Source organism: Thunnus thynnus, chromosome 15 (genome assembly GCF_963924715.1).
Source record: "Thunnus thynnus chromosome 15, fThuThy2.1, whole genome shotgun sequence".
NCBI classification, from domain to species: domain Eukaryota; kingdom Metazoa; phylum Chordata; class Actinopteri; order Scombriformes; family Scombridae; genus Thunnus; species Thunnus thynnus.
This window is the reverse complement of record NC_089531.1, coordinates 16,485,667-16,505,896: the sequence shown is the minus strand read 5'-3', so window position 1 is coordinate 16,505,896 and position 20,230 is coordinate 16,485,667. Positions and strand designations below refer to the sequence as shown.

Here is a 20,230-nt window from a genome sequence, read left to right as displayed (position 1 = left end):
TCACTGAACCACAATCTAAATGATAGTTTGTTGCTGCATGTGATGAATCACAAAAAGACTTGTTAAAACAGTAGAAAGGTGTGAAAGGTTTGCAAATATTCTGTTTCTACAATAACGCTGGTTTGTATCCACCGTGACAGATGTATCAAAACCACTGTCTTCTATATCGGTGAACAGAATGACCCAATTTCCCCGCAGGGAACATTAAAGTTTCATCAAAGAGCCAGAACAAAATCAACCTCTCGCTTGCCGGCTGCCAGTTATGAGTTATATCAAAGCAGCTTCCCAGACGCAGACTGAGGGTCGAGTTAAATTTGGAGCCTGGATCATGGAAACTCAGCTGGAGATTTGACTTTCTTATTTAAGTCATCTTTATCATTAAACTCTCACAGTGCATCCAGAGCAGTTAAAGCCTCCTCCAAGGCTTCAGACAAGAGTGAAATCATTTCTTTCACTACATCCCGGCGGAGCCCTCTAAGTTTCTGCAGCCTACACGCCTTATGAAATAACTATCAGCTGTGAAAACTTTAAGGAGACACTCCTCCTGTAAGAATGCAAGGCCTACGTTTTTGCCCCACCGAAAAAACAACATAAATATTCTCACAGATGGAAAGACATATGTATGTGGATACACACACCCACCCACACACACACACACACACACACACATACATACTGACGTAAGCAATATTCCCGAGAACAGTGGGTGTTCCTGAGGGAAGCAAAAGGTCAAGTACTCCACGTGTGAGACATCAATGGACAATAAAGCACTAAAACACTTATGATGGCTACTAGCACAATGCTCCTCCAGCTTTAGGTTTGTCGTTTACATAACCTTTAAGGATAGGTTCACAGTTTTTCCAAGTCTGTCCTAAAACAATAGTCAGGTCCCCATATGAACACTGACACACGTTCTTCTTGCTGAAATCATTCCTCCTGTTCTTACTTCACAATGCACTTACGATGTAAGTGATGGGTGCCAAAATCCAAAGTCCTCCTCCTGCGCAAAAATGTGTTCAAAGGTTTATTCAAAAGATAATATGACGCTACTATCCTGTCCGTCGAGACAAAAAGAGGGATTTTTTTTACTAAAAAGGCTGAAACTGTGGAAGATATCCACTTTATCTGACTTACTCAGACAGCTGAAGCCTCATATTATCTTCAGATAAACTTTTTAATGCACTTTTGCTCGTGGATCATGGATTTTGTCCCTCATCGCTTACGTTGTAAGCGCATTTGGAGTGAATCTGAACAGGAGGAATGATTACAGCAAGAAAACCTGCTTAAATGTTCATTTGGGAACCTCACTATCTTTTTAAGACAGGCAGAAATACAGAAAGAAAGATAGAAAACTGTGAACCTATCCTTTAATCCTCTAGTCTGCTGTCATTGAATTAGATGGGTGAGACGGCCAATGAGGTCACTCTAGAGCTGGAACTATCAATTAACCGATAAAATCATTTCTCATGCGCAAATGCCGCATTTTCTCTGGTTCAGGCTTCTCATACGTGAAGATTTGCTGCTTTTGTTTGTCTTATATGATGATAAAATAAATATTTTTAGGTTTTGGACTGTTGGTCAGACAAAACAAGACATTTGAAGACTTCACTTTGGACTCTGGGAAACTGTGATAGGCATTTTTTAGTATAAATTTTATGATAACTCGAGAAAATACTCAGCAGATTAAATCAATAATGAAAATATTTGTTTGTTGCAGCACAAGGTTACTCTACTCACAAGTGTTCAGGTGATGCTGGGATCCTTTAAAACCACATTCAGTTCACGTCATACTTGCAGTATTGTATTTAAGTAGTTTGGGGAAAAAACCCAACAAAACAACAAAAGCGTCTGAATTTCCTCCAAACCGCACAGTCATAATTTCTTTAATGAGGCTTTGGAGAGAAAGAGGAGGAAATGAGTGTGTGTGTGTGTGTGCACACTTGTCCCTGCATGTGTGAGACAGAGAAAGTGAAAGACAGAGAGAGAGAGAGAGAGAGAGAGAGACAGAGAGAAGAAAGAAGCGGGGTGAGACTGAGGGAGCAGATGCAGGGAATGAAAAGCCGGCTGGGGTTGAGTAGAGAGAAGGTGAGGGAGAGCTTGTGTGAGAGTCTGGGAACAGACGCTGGTCTAGCATCCCTGCAGCCCGTCTCGGCTTGGCACGAGCACACTACCCCCTCGTCTCCAGCCCCCTTCAAACAGCTTAACCATGGCCCAAACAGGCTGGCAGGGAAGCAAAGCACTTCCACTTAACCATATCAAAGTCAGCCTGGCGCTGCACAGAAAGAGCATTTAGCCCTGAAAACGCCTTTTTTTTTTTTTTTGAGCAGGCGGGGGAAAAGCCTCACTGCAAGTTGCTCAGTTGTGCGGGTGCAAGATTTGTTTTGTTTTTATTTCCAAATGTATTAGATCTGGCCGACCTTGACAAATTACTGTCTTTGATCGGCTTGGAAGACACACAGCTGAAAAGATAACATCCGCTCAGTTGGAGGAGATTTTAAAAGGCATTCACACTCTTCTCTGAGCAGGTAGGGGTGTTTTTAAAGTGATTTGCAGACCATCTGGCAGGTGGAAAGCTGCTAACCACTGTAAATATCTCCTAACAGAGCAGCAGAGCCTGCTCACTGCACAGACAGGCTGCTGTGTTTATCTGCTCTAGTTCAGCTGGCAGATCCACTGTGGGTGGTATCAGCGTACAATACATCACAAAAGACCAATGCCCTTTGACCCTCCCCAACAAACCTGAAGGGGCATTTTTAAAATCACTGGCCTACTTTTCTCATGTTTCACAGAGAGAGAGTGTGTGTGTGTGTGTATCTCTTGCTGTCTGTGTCATGAGGAAAAGTACACACCCACGGATACACACATAAACACAGTGACGGAAGCTTCACATGACGTTTCCCCAAATCAAACTTATTTCACATGTGTGCAGGAAACAAAAACCACCTCAAGGCCAAACATTACTCACAGCACATGATCTGTCACAGCCAGAAAACAGGAAAAAATAGACCAATCATGCAAAAGCATAAAGGGATTGAAAGCATAAGAAAATTCGGTACAATTATATACAGCAAATAGCAGCATTACTAACAAAAATGATGTATGTTTTAACAAAAGCATGACCTCATGTAACTTATTATATTACTGAGTGACCCCGAGCAAAACGCAAAGTCAAAACGCAAGAGGGCAAACTCTACTCAGCAATAAAAAAAAATCTAATATTTGTGGTTCATGTGAGTTTATTCTCCTCGGAGTTGCATCCTCAGTTCACGCTATGATCCACTAACCTACTGCCCCGGAGAACAAGCCTTTCCCCAGTGTTTTTTTTTCTGAATGAGCGCACCATATATAGACTTCTCACCACACAAGCCTGTTTTATTGTCCGCAAAGATGCACCGCATGATGCTTTCACTCACCTCTGCAAAACTTCACACAAGTGTCTCCTCAGCGGCGTCTCTGCTGCCCGTCTACCTGCGCCTCTCCATCCTTGCGTGTGAAGAGTGGGGGGGCAACAACAACAATAAAAAAAAGTGCGTTTTCGCTTTTTTTTAACGAACGGATCTCACTGCTGTTCACGATGCAAATCAGAAGAAAGAAATCTCTCAGTCCCCAGTCCAGAGCGATAAATCAGTCGCCCCGATGAGTAATGGATGTTCGACGTTTGTTTCCCTCCCAAGATAAGAGGAGCAGCAGCCGCTGTGCAGAGCAAACACTGAACCCCCTTCACACACATTCCTGTTTGTGTTTGCAGCGCCCCTCCTGAACAACGGAGAGCCAATGAGAGGCTGAGGATGTCACAAAGAGGGCGGGGTCAGTCTGTTTTAGTACCCCCCTACTTTCCCTCTGTGTGTGTGTGTGTGTGCGTGTGTGTGTGTGTGTGTGTGTGTGTGTGTGTGTGTGAGAGTGAGAGAGAGAGAGAGAGAGAGAGAGATTGTGTGCGTGCGTGTGTGCGTGTGTGTGTGTGTGTGTATATGAAGCATGAATCAAGCTTGGAGTGTGTCCGATCTCTTTCTCTTTGTCTGTCTGTCTCTGAAAATCACATCAAATGAGCTCTATTGAAGTGACTTTATTGCCAAAGCTAAATTGGATTTTATTATCATTATTACTTTTTTCATGCAAATGAACAAATCAATTCACTAAAATGTAATTATTTACATAATGGGGACCAAGGGCACCGGAAGCTCCTGCAGACCCCGCTCTGCCATGGTCCTGCTTGACGCCCACACCTGCTATTATTGTTATTATTAGTCATATTTCTATTATTATTATTATTATGATTGCTGTTATTATTGTGCTTCTCTGTGTCTCTCCTGTGTCTCCCCCCCTCTCCCTCCCCCTCCCTCTTTCTCTCTCTACAGAGGCTGGACGGTACTTCAACGACGAATTTTATCCCCTGACTCACCTAATCGTGATTTTGAAATAATCTTGTTTTATCTTGGCCTAAAACTGGTCAAATGTATCATATATCTATTTCAATTTGTTTTATTTATTGTACATTCACATGTTAATCAGTTATATAATATATAATGTGAGTTCTAAGAAAAAAACCTTAAATTAAAGACTTGTGAGGACATTTAAAATGTTAAATGTGCTGATTGTAGAATGTAAAAACTACTTCAAATGACTCAAACCCCCTGGAGCCAAAACTATTGGGGACATGACGTCTGTTTCCTCTATGCCCCTGCACACCCTCACACACACACACACACACACACACACACACATATATATATATATAGTATATATATTGTATTGCCACAGGCATTAGCTGGTCCTTCCCTGCTACACTGCAAACCAGACTGGCCTCCGGGGTGAATCCACGTCTGAGCACCAGATTGTACCAGCTGTCACCTTATGAACTGTCTCTAACATTTCTCTTCGCTTGCTGTTTTCTGGACAGCAGCTGATGCTTTTGCAGCCTTGTAAGGTTTAAATGTAGACTTTCCATGTTCACTTTGACAATAAACCCAACTTTTGCTGGGGAACAGTACAACCAGCGTCACTCCGCAAGCGTTCTACCAGAGCACAAAAAAAGTTTCACCTGTCCTTGTAAATGCATTGACAGGTTGGGAAAATGATGGTGTGATTATCTGTGATTACAGAGCTTAACAACAGGGACTTTTTCAAAATTACCTCTCCAATCCGTTTGCCTCAACTGGGTTTCCCGCGATTGCTTTTCCCTGGACAGCAAGCGACAAACAGATTGAATTACACAGAAGGGAACCATGAAAAAGACAAACACCTCCATCTTTAGGAACAACAAACAGCATGAAACACACAGGTGCTGCTATTTGAGGGCGGCGGGAAAATCCATTTCTGCAGGATGACTTGGTATTATGAAGAGTGACTCGTCTTGAAGTTCTCCTGCCAGCGTAATTGCCCTCCATAAGTGGATATGCTGTTCCGCTGAGTCCATACAAATCCAATTCAACTCGCCCTTCCAAGAAGCAAAGGGAGCAGAAAATGGCTTGTCCCTTTTAATCCATCAGTTTGATATTAGTAGAGGAAAGGATTTCATAATGACTCGTTGATATGATTAATTTTAAAGGGAAGGTTCGGGGATTTTTCATGCAGTCACCTCTGATCCTGCTTCCGGGATTGACTATTGGCAAGTAAACTGACTTTGTAACTAGAACTGCAACAATTAGTTGAATAATCGAGTCAATCAACAGATAATTAATCAGCAACTATTTTGATAATCAAATACTTGTTTTAGTTGTTTTTAAAGAAAAATGCCAACTATTGTGCTGTTTTCTGCTTCTCTAATATGAGGATTTGAAGCTTTTGTGTGTCATACATGACAGTAAACTGAATATCTCTGGAGACATTAATATATAATGTGCATTTTTAAATGTCTTCTGACATTTTATTGACAAAATGACAGTTGCAGCACTATTTAGGGCGGCTGTGGCTCAGGATGTAGAGCCGGACGTCTACTGATCAGACAATCGGCAGTTCGATCCACCAGCTCCTCCAGTCTGCATGTCAAAGTGTTCTTGGGCAATATATTGAACCCCAAACTGCTCCCAATGGCTGCATGGAGTGACTGTGTGTGAATGTGCATTAGATTAGATCCTGATGAGCAGGTTGGCACCTTGCATGGCAGCCTCTGCCATCAGTGTATCAACATGTGTGTTAGTGGGTGAATGTTGACATGTACTGTAAGGCACTTTGACTGGTTGGAAGAAAATAGAAAGGTGTTATTAAATGCAGTCCATTTACCATTTGTAGCGTCTTCCACACAAGAATAATTATGTGCTTTGACAAAATGCTATGAGGAGGATATTCATACCTCCCAAAAACAATAAAGCTGTCTTCAGAAGATTGTTGGTTAGGCATCGATGATAGAGGCCGACAAAGAAAAATGAGCAGTGGTGGCTTCAGTGTAAGAAATTAAGCTGTTGTTGATACAAATAGTGGAAGGATGGATGGTGGACGAAGCTCCGTACTTAGGTTACACAATGTGAACTAAGCAAACTCTATCCATCGAGGTAGACCATGAGAAAAAGCCAGTAAGTGGACCTTATGTCACATAAGATTATTTTAAACTTTTAAGAGTGAACTGCCACACTCAGTTAAAAAGAAACAACTGTGACAGTGAGAAAGCTGTCTTCAGAGGGTTGTTGCCAGAGAAAGGCTGTTAAAGAACATACAGTAAATGCTGAATTGGCAGCGATTGACTTGATGATGGCAAAGTGGCGAAAAGGATGGAAAGAGTCAAGAGGAAGTTAATGATGGAAAGAGAAGAAAGTCAAGAAAGAGAGGAATAAAACCAGAAACAGAGCAAGAGAAAGGACCATTAAAGAAAGGCAGAGAGATTCTACTTTTGAAGGTGTCTTCCTTCTTCACAGCCCCTTAAAGTTCAAAGATTTAGTAGCTGCAGCTCTGCATGTTCTGCTGTCAGTGAGCTTTCCCACCTGAGGCTGCCAAATACACTCAATCACACAACTCACCCAAACCGACCCCATACTAGTCCTTTTCTATCCAAGTCTAGCTTGCGTACTGTGACTCTGTTACATGTTCTTTGGGAAATCAGACATCAGTTGTAATGTCAAACTTACATTTCAACAAAATGTGAAACTACACTTAGTCTGCCACTCACTTTCCTCTGTGCATTTTCTTGTAAAACCCTGGGTACAACACGTTCAGAGAACTCTGTAGGGTTTCTATAAGCCCCTCAGCTAGCACTGACACACACACACGCACGCACATGCACACACCTCTCTCTTCCTCCTAGACTCTCAGCTGCTGAACAGCTCAGCCTGTAATTATGGCTGTCATCAACAGCCCCTGACTAGCGGCTATATTTACTGGAGAACCAGCACACACATACATAGTCCCTGCACACACACACACTAGCAAAGAGAAAATCATACACACATAGACCTACAACCACACACACGCACACATACACACACACAAGCGCGCACGCAGATATATAACCAGCTATTTATAGAGGTTGTCAGTCAGAATCAAAGCAACAGGTAATTTAATGTTGGGTTAATCTGCATCGTCGGCTCTAATCTTTGAAAGAATTTTTCTCAGGAAGCATTCTGTAATATCACTTTGGCTCACATACAGTTTATTGTAATGTGCAAAGTAACACTGAAACACACATTAACCTTATGTTCAAATCATAACATAATTTAATGTCAGATCTGTATTGTGTGTCTTTCTTGTTGAAACATTTTGTTTTGCATTGTTGCATGTCCAAAGAAAAACCACAAAGATACACTTAAACTTGTCACCTTTTTTAGTGAATACTGATAATGTAATATTCAGTTATATAACAGCAATATATGTTGGAAAATTCACTTTCTTATTGTGACTAAAAATATAAATTAGAAATTAAGAAAAGTACTAACTAACTAATTAATAACAGTATGTAACCTTAATCCAAGAACAAAGAGTCACAGATTATTTATCAAACCCCTCCCCCACTAACTCTAAAATGACTATGATAACATCGTACAGTGATGTAATTTCCACTCCAGAAATCCGGCTATTGATTTAAAAAAAGTGATCATTTCTGAGAGGATGGCTTCACCCTGGTTATAAGTGTCCCTGCTTTCTTTTACAGCCCCTCCTTAATTTATACTTAATTAAATGTAAAACTTAATTGAAATGTTCAAGCTGAGAGGATTAGTTGATTAACTGATTAGTTGATAAACAGAAACTATTCAGTAATTTTTCAAGCACAAATGCCAAACATGAGCTGGTTTCAGCTTCTTAAACGTGACGATTTGATGCTTTTCTTTGACATTAATGTTTGAATTGAATATCTTTGGGTTTTATATTGATATATTTTTAGCAGATAAATCTGTAATAAAATGCTCGTTAGTTGTAGTCCTACAAATGTCATTGAGTTTATATATACAGTGTCTATGCAGGTATATGCCTGCAAGAGTGCACATGCATGAATGGACAGACATGTGAATACAGAAAGTATGAATGGAACAACTCCCACTGACCTCCCAGGAGTGCAGTCCCTTTCCTTCCATACCAGCCACGACCGCTGTTTGTCACTGAAATCAATCTCCTCCTCCACATGTAGCGTGGCATTGAGACAACTTCTGTCACACTATTTACCCCCAATACTCCTTTGTTTTATTCAGTTAAGCATTTATCCATACTGCTTCTCCTTTTCTTCATCTCCATCTCCAACAACTTCTAACGTCTGACCGTTAAAACCGGGATCAGAGATAGTCAGAGTGGCCACATAACTGAGAGGGCAGGAAGGTCAAGGCTAAGGGATGTACAGGCACAGCTGACGGTGTGTGTGTGTGTGTGTGTTTGTGTGTCAGAGTGAGAGTGTGTGGCACTAAAATATCAGGAAACACTGAGTGCCGCCTTTCCTCAGGTTACTAGTCCTATTAAGGATGACTCATTGTTGGACTTTCCCAGTTGTAAATGACGAACTTGAATCCGAGTGAAATTCTGACATTGTCAAACTTTCTGTTTACAGCACATTCACTCAGAGAAACAACCATATATACATATTTTAACCGTACAGTATGTGCAGCTCCGAATGCAGAGGTGGGTCTACCGTCTCGCAACATAACAAATACATTAAAAGCTTATATATCTGTTCACATTTGCATATTATTCTGTTCTCTGAGTCAGACACACAGGGGTGAGCCAATTATAGCCTGAACTGCCTTGTGGCAAGTCTCCATGCTGTGGCTGCTTTGGTCTGTAATGACAGGTTGCTTGTTGCAGGTAGAGTCTCTCCCCTGAGGGGCGTGGAGGCACAACACAGACCTGCAGACTGCAGGTGTGCGCCAACAATATCATCTCACCAGCCGCTACACACAATAACTCCACAAAGAAAAAATATATGATATGGGATGTGATATTTGTTCAATTCCTTCCTTATTTACTGCTTTTTAAAAATAATAATAAAATAATTTCTGGCCAGCTAAACAATTTAAAACTGCACTAGTGAATATTTTTTAAACCAACAATGGCTCAACACGGTGAAAGAGGTTTCCCATAGTGACAAACCATAGATGAGAACTGGATACAGCGTTGGAGGTGGGGCTCTGTTCATTCCTACGAAAGTTGCTCAGTGGCGCATGAAGCCAAAAAAGTTTGACTTCCGGGTATAAAATTACCTGCATCTTCCAGGATCGTGTAGCCCATAGAGCTGGTGTGCCAGATACTTCTACCAGCTGAGCCAGCTAACTTGAATGGGGTCAAAATAATTCAATTGTGCAGCTCTTCTAGACTTTCCAAATTTTATTGGACCGAACGGATCAAATTCTGATCGTGAAACAATTCATTTTGCAAGGGTTGTGATGCCCCCAAAAAATAATCTGCTGATTTATAGACATCTCTTTCACGTCTCTTGTAAGTCTTTGGGAAAAAGTCTTTTTGGGCCAGTGTGCATCACGGGACGGACGCAGAAGTTTAAATTCACATGGTTTGGCCACTATGTCAAATTTGTTTCAAAGCCCGATGCTGTTCCTGGGGGCTTGTGACAAACCCACAGATACTTATCAGACAGTCTCCCACTGCTCTACTAAGCTTTTTAGCCTCACTTAGCTGACTATTTTTGGTTCACAAACTTCTGCAATAGTTTTCAACAAAAAAGGTCTGACAAACCCACTGTAGGCTACCTGCCCAACAGCAGATAGAAAGTCGGCAGGTAGCTGATAAAGAAAGTCGAATATCTAGCAGCTGAAAAAGTTTTCTCAGGAGTTGAAGACCAAATCAGAGTTAAAAGGAGAGTGAATGTGACTACCATCGTCAGGTGGCTAGAGAGATGACTCTAAATGAATGTTAATGTTGTTCTGTATCTGCTGGATGTGTAAATAAGCAACAGTTTGCTAACAAGTATGATATAACAACTTTATAACATGATAATATGTTGTGTTTTCATCATCTTTTTCCTTTGCCCTCTATTGCCCAAAAATTAAAGAATGCAGGTTTAAATTCCAGGATAATTTTTTTAAAAAAAGTGGATGAATTTCAGCTATGATTTGGCAAAACTGTATCAAAATTGATTGCTGGACTCTTCTGAAGCATTTCACTGTCAAAAAGGCCATACTAGCACTAAGCACTATGTCAAAACATACAACCATTCTATAGCTGCAAAATATTTAGAAATACTTTATACTTTATCCCTCTATGAAGAGCCATGGGTGGTCTGTTACCTTTCATGTTTTAAACAGGGTTACCTCATTGTGAGAGAGGCTCCAAACCACTAAGTTTAAACCTCGCACGCCCAGTGTTGCCCACAGCACAGATTGTCATGGTAACCACATGGGAACTGTAAAAGAAAGGTTAGCAGTACAGTGAAACTGCCATCTAAGATATAAGCCACATGTAAACATCTGTAACCAAAAAACTGAGACAAGTTTAGACTTACAGCTGAGACATGTCTGCATAACAAAAAAGAAGAAAGATTTCTACTCTTGCATCATCTGTCTTACTGCATGTTGCACCATGAAAAAATTCACTTTTAGTCCCAAAATGCAAAGGGTGTTTTCCCCTCTTATAGTATTCCCTCTTATTCTTTCCCTCCTCTTTTGGTGAAAATTGCAGAAAATAATAATAGTTGAAGTGTTTTGATTAAAGTAGGTCAGTGGAGCCAACTGTCAAAAGCAGAAAGAGGGAGATGCGGAGCAATAATAAGCCAGCTACAGCAGGTCCCCTCAGGTCAGAGCGATTCCTGACACTGAGGGGCCACTGATGCACAAACTACAGTACTGTCATGTTAGTCTGTGTGCTGAATCGCCAGGGAAAGAGACGACATCTGTGGCCAGACAGTGGAGGTGTATGTGTGGGTGGGCTGTCAGTGTGTTAATGTTCAGGACCGCAGACAATGCTTATGTGTGTATGAGGTTGCAGGGGAGTGGGTCAGAGCACGTGTGTGTGTGTGTTTTATAGTGGGGCAACTAGATCAAGACCGTTTTAGATCATTCTCCAACCTCTAGAAGTGACCTCTTTGGCTTTCATCCCGTCTTTCCTGTCCTACATGTCCACTGCAGCTCTGACATCAGATACGCCCTTCCACCGAATCACAGCATCACCCACAAAATGACCTCAACACCGCCGACACCAACACCACCGGATAGTTACATTGGTGTCGCATGAAAGCTGAGCTCAAGTTGACAGACAGCAATAAACACTGACCGAATTATTTCCTGGCTAAACCACAACTCTCCGGAAACCACTGTTCAGCTGCAGTGAGACTTCATTAAGTTTGCTGTTATCACTGCATCAAATTGAATTGAAGCTGATAAAGAATACCAATGAAAAACATAAAGTCATTATCGGAAATACTGCTCCCTTTAAACTCTCTAAACTATGTGTTGGAGCTAGACAGTACCTAAAAAACAACAGTTTTTCCACATTAACCATTTTTTTCCCCCAGAAATATTCAAGTTTTCGTTCAATTGGGTTTTATAGTTGACAGTTATGCGTCAACAAGACAAGCCTTATAGGGTTTAGTAAAATGTCCCACTGGTTGTTGCCATGAAATGAAGATGAAATGTGTGAAGTCCTCCCTAAGTTCTTATCACTACTTGCCAGTTTCAAACCAGTAATTTACTAAGTCAGGTTGCACTACTTAATGTCTTAGCTTGTTCAGACCTCAGTCATGTTTACAAGAAAACATAACCTTGTACAATTAATAGCAATCAAATATGTAAAGTCACTGTAATGTAACTTGCAAAAATGGCAGTTTTGGGGAACTAAATTATATGTCAAATTTAAATATTGGTCGGTCATGGATAAATATGTGTATTTCAGAGTTCGCAGTGTTATGAATGAGGGAGAAATATCAGATTATAATAGCCTACATGTATTGTATTGTATCTCTATATTTTTTAAACTTGCTTTAAAATTATTTTATCATGTTGATCAATTGCTTTTATGCTGATGTTAAGCACCTTGAACTTCAATTGTGTATGAAAAGTGCTATACATATAAAATTGACTTGACTAAATAGTTGATCATTGAGATATTTATTTTTGTGAAATGCATTTTTAAAATCTTTAAACCATTATTAAACAGAATTTGGATGAAGTGTAAGGTTGGCATATTTCATTACTTCTTTTACATTCAAATCTAAAGAGGTTATTAGCAAGCTAACGTTAGCTTAGTTGGTTCAGCTACGAAACAGTTACATCTGGCAGTTACTGGGTGTAAATATCTAGTACAACTAATCTTTAAGAATTAATTTGAGGAGTGCAACCCATTTTAATTTTGTGATGCGTACGTCTCCACTTATTTAACACTCACATTATAACTAGGTTATGATTAAACTTAAGAACAGCTGGTGTAACCACAGCTTTGTGTTTTGACTTTAGTTGGAGGATCACATGCTAATGTTAACTCTATGGGAAATTCTGAATACATTAACAAAAGACTATCAGAAGACATTTTTTAAATATTTTATTGTACCTCTTTATATAAACATTAAGCTGTTGGTTCTCTGTACAGATAAATTATTTCCCTCCCAGGTTCCCACTCACTGTGATCCTGAGCCTTAGTGGGCACCACATTGGCTCAGAGGAGGAGACAGTTTCCTGGTGTTTGCCACACAAGGCAAGTACAGACAAGAGACTGAGAGAGAAATGGATTTGTGAAATCCGAGCTGTCTTCTAGTGTTGCAGCCTTCACTGTGAACCCTGTATATCATGCTGAATGTATATGTTTGTGAGTGTTTATGTGGTGAAACAGGGGACACCAACGCCCCACCCATTGCACTCGCTGGGCAAGAGTTGAAAGCTTGTACTGCAAAAGTGAGCTAGATTTCATGTCATCAGCATGGTAATATAATTAGATCTCCTCAGAGCTCATTGTCTAAGTTGTGATTTGATAATGTACTGGTGATTACATAGACAAAGACATATTGTGATTGTGTGGCTGTAATGTACAAACATCCGACTTTATTATATCACACAGAGTTCTGCACTCCTGTAAAATAAGGGACTCCAAACCTTTTGCCACAAAAAACTTCAATATTAGATTTGTGCAGAAAATACAATCTTTTATATTTGATGGGTTCTTTGACTTGCCGGCCACAGCACTATGGCAGTCTGCAGAAAACCTATCTGGCCAACCCTTATTTTTATTTGATAAAAAAAGTAGGAACGCCTGCACACTTATTCCAAGCCACAAAATGTAATTAAATAGAACAACGTTTCAATCCTACTCGGATCTTCGTCAGGTCAACCTGACCTGCAGGCGTTCCTACTTTTTTCATTGATGCTTTTTAATAGCCTTGCACATTTTTTATTTAGAGATTTCTCTTACACTTTAACTGTTTCTGTTTCTTTAGCATGAGCATTTGGACATATAATACATAGATGCATGAATCAAATTATGCTCCAACATGTCAGATGTCAGTTAAATGTCTGTTAACTATAACCAATTAGTTAGCTAACCATCAACTGAACCTTTCAAGCTTCCTGTAATGTCAAAGTATTTTAAATTATGTAGGCCACCAAGTAGTAAATGCTGGATAGGGTCATGTAATAACGGTTACCTTCTCTGCAGTTTTTATAAAAGTTATTTTATTTGAAGAAAGTAGCTTGGCTAACGTTATTGCTAGCCAACATCATCTGTCATTTTGCATGTTTAACATTATACAAAATGTGGTGTATTTGGGTGACGCTGCTTAAAAACCACTTACAAAAAGACAGGCTATTTAAGAGCTTGATAGCTATTAGCCAGAGGTTGACAAAACTAACTTTTCAGGTAATATGTGGCTTTTGTACATATTTGTATCTGTGTCCCCGTTTCTTAGATTACCAGAGGAATGCTGCTCTTCTGCTTCCACTCGTTGCGAGCTGAGGAGACACAAGTTCCTGTAGTAGAGACCTACATTTGGTGTTTATGACATGCCTGTCTCCCTTAAAATGCGCCTGCATGTTGTGTCATGCCTTTACATACTCTGGTTTATTTGTTCACCCCTTAAATCTCAGGTGTTGTTCATCTGAAAAGATTAAAGAAAAGCCCTTTGGCAAAGTCTGAGGCAAAGGCTTAAAGAGCACAGGTGACATCAAAGCTTTAACTCTATTCAGATCCCTTTATACCATTACATACACAAAGCCCTCCCCTCAGTATTTGTTTAACTGTAAATCTAAAAGTCATCTGGGTAATCTCAAAACTGATGTCCCGCCACATTTAATGGAAAACTCCTATAAAATCTGAGTGATTGATATGTCATTGTGCCAGAAGGAGCCATCAAGAACCCCACTAAAACAAACAAACAATAGCTGTTGAGCCCAGCAATTAGTGGTTTTGTTATGTAATTAGTAGTCAGGGGAGGAGTGGAACCGCATCCAATTGCACGAGGGACAACACAAAACATTCCCGCATCAGATCAGATAAACTTTTCCAGAACCAGCTAACTCTTTTACATGACAGATTCAGTTCAGTTTAACACGTGAAACTGCAAAGCACCAACATACAATGCACCTACAAGACTCTCAAGACTGACAAGTCAAAGGAAGAGTTACTTCCTTCGTGTTTCTTGAACTTTATGCATGATTCAGGGAGGTGTGGAGCCTCCTAATAGCCAAGTCCTATATGGTGTTTCTAATCAAAGCATTTCCAGGAGCTCCTTGACTGAAAGCATCTCTTCATGCTCTCTGACCTGACCCAGTTAGTCAAACACTGGTTTATTTAGACACCAAACACCGACCCTCCATTCCAATCGATCTCATACTCAACTATATTTTTACTGTCATTAAATCCCTACTACTGCGGTTTTCCTTTGGGACACACTACTCACTTGTACTTTACTTTTGCACACTGTTGGCTACTCCGCTGTGAGCCACATGAGTAGACCAGCAGAGCAAAATCAGACTCTTTGAATTACTCATGAGGAGGAAGCAGTAGTTAAAGAAGCCATTGTGTTTATTTTGGTCTCAATGAGGCTGCTGTGCACTTTTACTGATATCTTTTTCTTTCATTCGGTGTTGCCCTTTTTTCTCAGAGAAATGTTTCAAGAGAGGGGGCCAAGCATGAGTGTGGTAAACTGTGATAACAAGGGAAGAAAGCAGAGTCGTGTTTGTGTTGAGCTGTGTGTAAAACCACTTAAGAGCTCTGAGTGTAGTTTTCTGTGAGCTCTGAATTGAATCGTTCAGGTCAGGTGGGTGTACATGCTGAGAGCCTAATGGGTGATCGTGAGGTGAACTGAGACTTACTGTATTTGCAGCACCGTCCCATCATCATCAAGTTGCATGTGTGACAGTTACTTATAGCTGCTTTTTTAAATGGAACATCAGTGTTTCTACTAAATGATACACTGTGAATTTTACTTACCATTAAATGCAATCCAAATTACAAAAAGTATATATTGTCATTTACTTCTAGCCAAGGAGATAACTTTTGTTTAATGTGCTCAAGTTTTGAGATATTTGTCTCTGAGATTTCTGCATCCTCCACACTATGGTGGAGGTGGTGGTGAATGAAATTTCATTTGGGAAGTGACAGCATTGAATTTTGACACTTTTTTCTTGAATTAAAAAAAAAATAGCAGCATTTATTCTGGATCATCCTTAGACTTTACTGAGAGCAATTTTTATTGGAACTACTCTTTACCAAAGAAATGTGAAACCTGATGAATTTTCAAGTCTTCGTTTGTGGAAAGACATGTTATTGTTTCATTATTTAGATGTCAAATGAGATCCATTCGTCTCTATTCTGAAATCTACAAATGATATGTGGAAACCTGTGCAAATTAAGGTAGGGGAAGATAAGGGAGAAAATGTTTTTTCATAATTTGGGTGAAATGTCTCTTTAACCACCCGACCACCCTGGTATGTTCAGACCTTTGTGACAGTCAAATGTGTAAATACACACTATATGTGTGTGGGAACCAAATTCCTAAATACTGAGAGTGCAATTCGGTCAACGTCTTCCCCCAAATGTATTTATTTTAAAAAAGGCAACGTGCCCACTGTGAGTCCTTTTTCATGTTCCTGCAAAGCAACTTCTTTTTTCTTTGACCAAACAGAAGGAGTAATGAAGCGGCATTGAAGCTAAAACACATCGTTCCTACTGAGTACAACTCACCAAGGCTTTTTGTTAATTCATACAACCTCAACTGGAGTCACTGGTTGTGTTAGTGAGGCAAGGGAGGGAGAAAGTATGCCTGTCTCTGTGTATCTGTACTCTTGTTCAGGCACTCTGACGTCTCTGCTGCTAGGCTAAAAGTAGAGCTCCTTTAGTGATAATGCAAGAAGACGAAAAGAAGAAAGAATGACAAACTAGAATAACTATACCATATGCAAACTATTGTCTCTGGGAATGAAGAGCTGACTGTAAAGACATCTGATTTCCTCCATTTTGACACAGTAACTCTGAGGTCAGCGCTACATGTAGTATTTGTGCTAATACAAAGTGTGACATCTGTTACTGGCTTCATGACCTTGTGCCTTGATCTGTACACTTAATAGTTTATTTTATGCATTTTAGCTATTTTTACATTGTCTCACTACTACCAGACCAGTAGTTCCCAACATTTTTAGCCACACTAGCAGCATGTCTCTATAGGAATGGCCACTTATGTCCAGACTGAAATATCTCTGCAACACTGGATGGATTCCCACAAAATATTTTGTTGCACAGTTATTCTTGGTCCTGAGTGGTTGAAGCCCACTGACATTGGTGATCCCCTGATGTTTCCATTAGTTTCAGAACAACTAATGATGTTCCCACAGCTGTACTTTGTGTTTATTGCTAATTTATCAAATGTAAGTAATAGTAAACATAGCAAACATTATATTTATTAAGCAGTAGCGTGTTAGGATTGTCCTTGTGAGTCCACCTCAAAAAGCCACTAACATGGCCATAGACTGTTAATACAAAGCCATATCTACTTGTGACCTCTTGTCATAGGTCCATGAAATATAAAAGTGATTTCCTCCTCTCATGTGGTTTCATACAGATACATTTTAGAGGCCAGAACAGCTAGAAATTATACAAAAATCTACACAAAACCATTCATTTGTGCATTTCCAACCCCAGTAATCATCTGGTGACACCTTAGATTCAGCTTGTGACCCCTTGTGCAGTCCAGACTCCTGGTTGGGAAGCACCACATTACACAGTTGCACAGTCACACATCCCATACTTAACACTGAATCCATTCAACATTGAATTATAATTTTGTGGGTAAAGAAACTCAAAGATTTGCAAACCCAGTGCTAATGATGAAACTAATGATTAAGAAAGAAAATAGGCCAGTGGTGGCAAATTTGCATTCAGCACCAATATATTCAACACAAAACACACAATGTAATTTCCATCTCTAATCCAAAGAGCTAATTAGAACAGAAAATATAAGTGATCCATATTCTGCAACCTTCAACTGCATCTATGAATAAACACATTGATGCCTGCTGGCCAACCTCTACATGAATCTACTTGCTGTGATTGGCTCGTTTTGTTGCGGAGAGAGTCATCTGGCTGCTGTGTACCTCCTGGCTGTGTTGTTCAAAGAGAACGTCACATTACCAACGGTGTTTTGCAGTCAGAAGTGGGTCAGTGGAGGCATTAACATACATTACACACCAAATGATGCAATATCTGGGAATATCAACCTGTTCACTGTCCACTTGTCATCAGTAGATCTGCTGCAGAACGCTTAGAGCCTGCACGGAGCTTAAATATGTCTTCAGATATATAAAATACGTCGGTGCTAATGTGCACAATGCAAGCAGTTGATGTGCAGTTAACATTAAAACAGTATATTTAGTGATTCTTTGAGCAAACTCAGAGCTTTAAAGATGCTACATAGCAGAATGTCTGTGTGTGTTGAAGAGAGTGTTTGTGAATCTGAGAAGAACAATTCACACTCAGGAGAAACTGTGAAATTGGTTAAAAATGAGGGTAATCGACCATTTTTGCCACTTGTGTGCATGTCTCAGAGGGGGGGAGGGGAGGGATTTTATCAGAGTTAAGTCAAAGGAGCTTTAAACACAGCGTGCATCGCATGATACATACAGTGTGCACAGTGCGTCATGTTAAGCGCAGAGACAGTTTCTGAGGTACCATCATTTATAATGATTTGCTACAATCCTGTTCAGAGATTCATTTAAAAATGGCTGCACAAAATACACATTATTCTTTTATCAGGCAACCTGACAGCATTTTTCATCTTTTCTTCTAGTAATGAATAATCATCAGTCAGGTCCTGCGGTAATTCTGCTGTTCATCACTCTTCCAGGAACCAGCTGACCGTAGGTTATGATTACAGCTGCTTTTAGAATAACAAACACTCACACAAAGTACATGCTGGACAGATTTTCTTGTGGTGCATAATGCCTGGTTAAAAACATCTGCCTGTTATACAAGAACGCCCGCCCACACTGCAGAGGGCACGGCTCCTCTCAGCTCTCTAAAAAAGGGTAAAAGTTGAAAATCGATGAACCAACTCTGCACAGAGCTCCCTCAAAGGGGAACTGAAGACAAAAATGACATGAAGTTCTCATTATTGAGGGATTCATTACACTGACCAATTATTACAATTGCATGTAATAACTACTGCATGTGACTTCAACTACAGTAGTGGCAAACTGAATCTCTGCTGCAATTTTTGTGGTGATTTTTTAGCATTAGTGTCTGATATCAGAGACTACTCAGCCATGCCGCAAGAAACCTGACCTACACAGCTGAAAAAGTCCCTCTGGGCCACCCTGCAGGCATCACTTTTACCCTTTCTTTAACCCCGATCACAACCACAATTCACAAACCAACCAGTCTGACCTTGCTTTAATCGTCAAGCAGCCGGCGCGGCCCACCTGTTACCCACGCCTGTTTTCATACTTTACAACTGACCCTTGGCAAGCCTACCGTCCTCGTAGAAGACATCCTCCGCTTCTTCACGCATCATCTCATCCAGGTCATCCTCTGTAATGTCGGTCATAGCCATCACTATCCTCCGTCTTCTTCTCTCCCCCCTTCTCGTCTCCCTTGGCTGACTAATCGGAGCTTCAGAGAGGTTGACTGGGCTGTAAAATTGAATCAACTCCGGCTCGGCCTCTTCGCTTCAGGCGACAGTCCGATCACCGGCAGGCTCCTCGCTTGAGTAGGAGAGGACTGGGACTGAGCCGAGCTTCAGCTCCCTGCACGAGGATGTGTGTGTGAGTGTGTAAGTGCCAGGTGAGTGTGTGTGTGTGTGTGTGTGGGTGTGGGTGAGAGAGAGGACTCCCAGCGACCTTCACTAAGTTTCAGCAACAGTGCTGATTTCATAACATCCTGTGCAAAGCTGAAGTGAGAGTGTGCTGCTTGGAGAGCACTTGTATGAGTAAGTGTGCGCATGTGTGTGTGTGTACTGTACGGGGAGGGTCAGTGGTGTATGCATGTGTGTCTGCATGTGTGTGTGTGTGTCCATATGAACAGGATGGCTCTCTACAGTGAGTCAGCTCGAGTGGCTGGTGATTAACGGGAATATTTAGCTTTTGTATGTTGAGCCAGCAGGGACACGTAAAAAGGGTGTGAAAATGTGTGTGTATGTGTGTGTGTTTGTGTGTACGTGACATGGCATGTGAGATGTCAGGCTGGCTCTACTTGTCATTCCTTCACAGCTCGCTGGGAATCATGGGACCACACTGATTGCTCCCTCTATTTTTTCACTTGGCCCACATCAAGAGGGCTTCAGTGACGCTGATAACGTCTGGTGTCGTCTGTTGCTGCCGAAAGTCTCCATGGTGCTGCTCATGAATAAACACAGAATAAACACACTCACCTGCTCTGACAGAGTGAGAGATTC

At 40.7% G+C, this 20,230-nt stretch overlaps 1 protein-coding gene across 4 annotated transcripts in view; it reads right to left on the bottom strand.

Moving 5' to 3' along the window:
- ripor2 (RHO family interacting cell polarization regulator 2) overlaps positions 1-19,740 on the bottom strand; it is a 62,325-nt gene extending 42,585 nt beyond the window's left edge. Inside the window, exon 1 of one of the 4 annotated variants that reach the window (XM_067613030.1) lies at positions 19,297-19,740. In XM_067613030.1, coding sequence (XP_067469131.1) covers positions 19,297-19,390 — 94 coding nt within the window. In that variant the 5' untranslated portion in view covers positions 19,391-19,740. Of the gene's footprint in view, positions 1-3,413; positions 3,732-8,468; positions 8,697-19,296 lie in introns of those variants that run through there. The other 3 variants (XM_067613032.1, XM_067613031.1, XM_067613033.1) reach the window with 3 other exon arrangements.
- Between the last annotated feature and the right edge of the window lie 490 nt (positions 19,741-20,230).